Source organism: Triticum aestivum, chromosome 3B, assembly GCF_018294505.1.
Source record: "Triticum aestivum cultivar Chinese Spring chromosome 3B, IWGSC CS RefSeq v2.1, whole genome shotgun sequence".
Taxonomy (NCBI): Eukaryota; Viridiplantae; Streptophyta; class Magnoliopsida; order Poales; family Poaceae; genus Triticum; species Triticum aestivum.
In genome coordinates, this window is record NC_057801.1 from 783,695,110 (window position 1) to 783,700,552 (window position 5,443).

Genomic DNA, 5,443 nt, shown 5'->3' on the forward strand with positions numbered 1-5,443 from the left:
GTTTTTTGACATGGAAGGTGTTAGACGGGTTTCAATGGGCTTTTAGGCATGTCTTGCTGATCAATGGTGGCCACATCATTGCACTCGCCACTAGTAATTGATTATCAGTGAAGGTCAACCCTTTTGACCCGCCACTGGTAATCATTACCAGTTGTGATTACCATTGGCGGGCGTTTCCTTGGGCCCGCCACTATTTGTTTTTGCCATTTTTTGTAATGTTAGAATAAGTGTTTTAGGAATAGATCTATGGTCTATTTTTTCTATATTGTAACTATACCATTAAAAGTTGCATGTAAAATTTTGGCAATATTTAGGTTTAAGTTTTTGTTGTTAGGGCAATAAATGAATTTCTGGTACTGAATGGAGGTAAACAATTTTGATTTTCTAAGTGAAAATGAAGTCTAGAAAATATGAAACATGGCATGGAGTCATGGTATGACCTCTAGGCATTGTGTTTAATTTTTTTAGTGAGTTACAGAAAAGCTGTGATGTACTTCACTTAGAAATTCAAGCATCTTCGGGGAAGAAACTAGGTTTCAAGAGGGAATGAGCAATTTTATATGTGAAGCGACCGCTGTTCGCCGGTTGGACTTGAGATTGTTTTCACACTCAACATACACCATTACATGTATCATGTCAAAATTTGGCATTTTTTGGGTCTGTTTGCTATATTTATGCCATTAAATGCATTCCTAGACTTTTAATTAATGCAATTCAAATTTGAACTATAGGTACATGTCATAATTGTTAGGAATGGGCTGAAAAAATCTTATTGGTGACACATAGTGTATTTTTAGGCCTTATGTAAATGTAATGAAATAGAATGAATCCCAGACACCAGGTGACCGAGACACACACCAACATGGTGGTTATTTAGATTTCAATTCCAAAAGATTCAAACAAATCATGAAAATCATGAAACTTGTAAGAAAATGTTGTTATGATATGACCAATAGGTGATGCGATAAAATTTTGGGACTGTCCCACAATTATTTCAGTATACTGCTTACAAATTTGAATATAGCAAACAAGTCCCAGGAAGGAATGAGTCAGGTTTGCAAGTAATGTGACTGGCCTTGAATTTTTCTTACACCCCGCATACACCATTACATGTATCATGTAAAAGTTTGGCATTTTTAGGTGTCTGCTTGTTATATTTAAGCCACTAAATGTATTTGTAGGCATTTCAATGGATATAATTCAGAACTGAATGTATGCAATAATTGTTATATATGGGTTGAAAAATATTATTGGTGGCTGTACGTTTAGCCCTTACAGAAGGAAATAAGAGGAGTCCAAGACACCACGCGGTCGAGACTCATGTTCACGATGCAAGCATGGACACTGATGCGAGCCGAAGAGTAGGCCATTTTATGGTTGTTTTTCCCATATGAGTTACCGGTTACATTATGATAAATGACTTAATGTTGTATTTGTACCCATACCTTTTTTTGTACATCGGTATAAAAGATTTTGTTTAATCTTCAAAAAGTTGCATGTTTTTTCTTTTCCCATTTGAAAGTTTTTTGTTAGCATTTTTTATTTCACAATTGACGACCGCTTCACAAAGCCGCTCAGGCCGACCCATGGCCCATGTTGAATGTGCATGCAGGTACACACCCTCCTCGGCCTATGTCAGGGCTTGAATATGCTTCTTTGGTATGTTGAGCCATCCCCAGCTGATCTCTTCCTTTTGCATTGTGGTAAATCCTATTTGGCGCTTATAGTGTCAAATTGAGTTCATTTGGCACGCGTCGCTCATACCCCTCAACATGGCGTCAAGAGTGGGTCGGCCCTTCACTTCGATAGTGGTCCGACCAATAGCGTTTTCTTTTGCACCGGTTTCGGGAAGCGATGGCTCAGTCTATTTTTTTTCCCTTTTCTATGTTATCCTACTAGGTTTGTGTTTGGGTTTTTTTATTTTATTTTTTCCTTTATCGTTTATCACTTTTTATTTGTCAAAATCCATGAATATTTTTTTAAAATTCTTTATTTTTTGAATTTTCCTAAATTTTAATTCGTAGATTTGTTTGTAGATTTTTGAAAATTCATGATATTTTTAATTTGTGAACATTTTTCCAAGTTCACAACGAATTTTAAAATTCATAAATATTCTTTCAAATTGGTGAACATTTCTATAAATTCACCGATTATTTAAAGACATGAACATACTTTAGTTCACGGACCATTTCAAAATTAGTAACAGATTTTTTTCATAAAACAGTGAACCAGTAGTAACAGAGAAATAATAAAAAAGAACAGCGTGCATCGAAGGCGCGAGTGGAGTAACGAGCGAACAACGCAAACTAGGGACCTTATTGCACCGCCGCCCATGCGGCGTGTGGTACCGACAATTTTCTCAAAATAAAATAAAATAAAAGTGTGGCTAGGTCTCAGTGAAGTGACATAACGTGAAAGAAAAAACTGAAAAAAAATTGCACTTAAGGCTGAGACTTAACAAAGTCTCAGTTGACTAAGACTTATAGAAGACTCGTAAAATAAATTAGCGCTTAAGGCGCTGTAGAGGAGCTCTCGGACTATGCTACCACTCGGTTTCCTCTTCGGCTCGCATCGGAGCTGGAACTGGTGTCCATGCTTCCAAAACCATTACCATCAACCATAGAACATGCCAACTAAGTCCAGTCAAAAGGATGTACGTATATCCTACGTACACTGGAATTCCACGCCCCGGACGACGAAGCACAGCTGTTTCCCCCGAGTGCTGTGTACGCACTCGCCGCGATTGGTGGACGAGCTCGCCGTCGCCGGCGCGCGCGTAGCTTACGGGCGATGTTTTGCGCCGAACCAGATCGTGACCTTGGCACGCATTCCATTCCACGTACGAGGCCAGAGCAAACGTCTACGTACCGTGCCAGCAGCGCTGGAAAACGGGAGCTGGCACCGGCGACCGATTGCCGTGCCAAACTGCCTAATTGCATTACATCCTGCTTGTGTTGGGCGTATAAATAGGGGGTGAATGTTTGCTTCATTTCATGCACGTACGTACCCCTACTGGTGCAGAGTTTAGGAAGATCTTAGCTGCACTGCTGGTGGAGATGGCAGGGAATCGTGCCTGCATGTTTTCGGTGGCGTTGGCCCTTCTTGGAGTGCTCCTGGCATCCATTCCTACAAGTAATTCCCTTCCCTTCAGATCATCTATCGGTGAGCAAGCTAGAGTACTAACTTCGGTTGCGCGTTTCACTGTTGGAAACACACAGCGGTGCAGTCCATCGGCGTGTGCTACGGAGTGAACGGCGACGGCCTGCCCTCGGCCAGCGACGTCGTGCAGCTCTACCAGTCCAACGGCATCACCGGCATGCGCATCTACTTCCCGGACGCCAACGCCCTGCAGGCCCTCAGCGGCAGCAACATCGGCCTCATCGTCGACGTGGCCAACGAGGACCTCGCCTCCCTCGCCTCCGACCGCTCCGCCGCCACCGCCTGGGTCCAGACCAACGTGCAGGCCTACCAGGGCCTCAACATCAAGTACATCGCCGCCGGTAACGAGGTGGGCGACCAGGGCGGCGACACGGGGAACATCCTCCCGGCCATGCAGAACCTCGACGCCGCACTCTCCGCGGCCGGGCTCGGCGGCATCAAGGTGTCCACGTCGGTCTCGCAGGGCGTGACCACCGGGTACCCTCCCTCCCAAGGCACCTTCTCCGCCGGATACATGGGTCCCATAGCGCAGTACCTGGCCAGCACCGGCGCCCCGCTGCTCGCCAACGTGTACCCCTACTTCTCGTACGTGGACAACCAGGCCCAGATCGACATCAACTACGCGCTCTTCACGTCGCCGGGCACCGTGGTGCAGGACGGCGCCAACGCGTACCAGAACCTGTTCGACGCCCTCGTCGACACGTTCTACTCCGCGCTGGAGAGCGCCGGCGCCGGGAGCGTCAACGTGGTGGTGTCGGAGAGCGGGTGGCCGTCCGCCGGCGGCACGGCGGCGACCACGGACAACGCGCAGACGTACAACCAGAACCTGATCAAACATGTCGGACAGGGGACGCCCAAGAGGCCCAGTGCCATCGAGGCCTACGTGTTCGCCATGTTCAACGAGGACAAGAAGGGCCCGGCTGAGATCGAGAAGCACTTTGGGCTCTTCAACCCGGACAAATCGCCGGCTTACCCCATCAGTTTCTAGAAGGCGGGACACATCTATACGCGTACGTACGTAGCAAGACAACAAGCATTTCGTTGCTCAGCTAAAATAAACTACTGCGGGCTTTGTACTTGAAAGACCAACACCATTTTGATGTAGAATGCGAGCATCATGCTTTGCATGGATGGCGGAAAAGGTCCCAAATTATTTGGATGACGAAAACGCTCAAATTATTCAACGGAGACAAACAATAAGAGGCACACTGGCAATATTGTGATCTTTCATTTACCACTTCTTTCTGGCGAGCCCTCGGTGCCAGTTGGGTAATAATTTCACTGGATCAACCGTTTCCTTGGCCTTTGGATCTGACATAAGTCACAACCCTAGGCCGTCTTATGCTGGCAACAGAAAACTCACACATGCAACATTTCTCTTGTATGTTTGCAACATCGCTACAACATTGTCCATTGTGATGCTTTGGGTTGTTCACCTGGAAAAATCTCTGGCACATTCCATTAGTTTCTAATAGGGACACATCAATATGTACATACCTCGACCTTTACATAGCAAGATAAGTAGCTTTAGCTTGCTTAGTCTACTGGAATAAGTCATCTCTATTGCAGAATGCATGCGAAACATCATGTGATTTGCATGGATGGTAAAAAAAATGCTCAATTTATTCAAGGGAGCTCTTATATATATGTAAAACGACTGAAATGTTTGTTAGTTTGCACCCATTACACTACCGTAATCTAACCGCCCTCCTTCTTCTTCCACCCCAGCTCTTGTTCTACCTCAGGAAACAGAAAACGAGGGCTCCCCTCAGCCCTTCTTCCTCTCGCATTCAGCTAACCTTCCGTCCTCTCCTCTGGCTGTGACATCATGCCTCTCTGCCGCTTGCGGCAGCATCCCCACCTTCACGGAGGAAGTTACCTAATCTGAGTGGTGGCCATCGCTAAAAGCACTTCCCTCCACCTGCGCATGTTAACCCTCGGGCTCGTCTTCGACAACGATGTGGTGGCCGGTTGCATCGTTGCCGGCTCCGGCTGGTTCGGCCTTGGTGCCTCAGCGACCCGTCTATGTTGTTATTCCCCTCCCCAAATCGATTGAAGCTTCTGAAATTTCTAGAATCTTGATGAATAGCAAAACTGATTATTTAACCAAGAAAAATAACAAGAGACAAAATCTTTACATGTCCTCTTTGTATAATGCAAAAATCACAACTGTCTGGAAAGTTCGGGTAAGAAAACAGGAGGCAAAATGGCATGCGTGATGACCCTTATAACATTTCCAATGAGGACCTTGCGCTATATTGTCCATATCACCCAAACTTCATCC

The 5,443-nt window shown here is 45.5% G+C and overlaps 1 protein-coding gene across 1 annotated transcript; it reads left to right on the forward strand.

The window, feature by feature from the left end:
- The first annotated feature begins 2,842 nt into the window (after window positions 1–2,842).
- LOC123066557 (glucan endo-1,3-beta-glucosidase, acidic isoform) lies at window positions 2,843–4,399 on the forward strand. The gene is made up of 2 exons (XM_044489611.1): window positions 2,843–3,132; window positions 3,219–4,399. The coding sequence occupies exons 1-2, from the start codon at window positions 2,994–2,996 to the stop codon at window positions 4,145–4,147; spliced, it is 1,068 nt and encodes a 355-aa protein (XP_044345546.1). The 5' UTR covers window positions 2,843–2,993; the 3' UTR covers window positions 4,148–4,399.
- Window positions 4,400–5,443: the final 1,044 nt, after the last annotated feature.

Bases quoted from the DNA above. Each gene is read 5' to 3' on its own strand.
- LOC123066557 (XM_044489611.1), top strand. From the start codon at position 2,994: ATGCACGTACGTACCCCTACTGGTGCAGAGTTTAGGAAGATCTTAGCT. The intron at 3,133-3,218 runs GTAATTCCCTTC...GGAAACACACAG, and splicing joins CCTGGCATCCATTCCTACAA to CGGTGCAGTCCATCGGCGTG.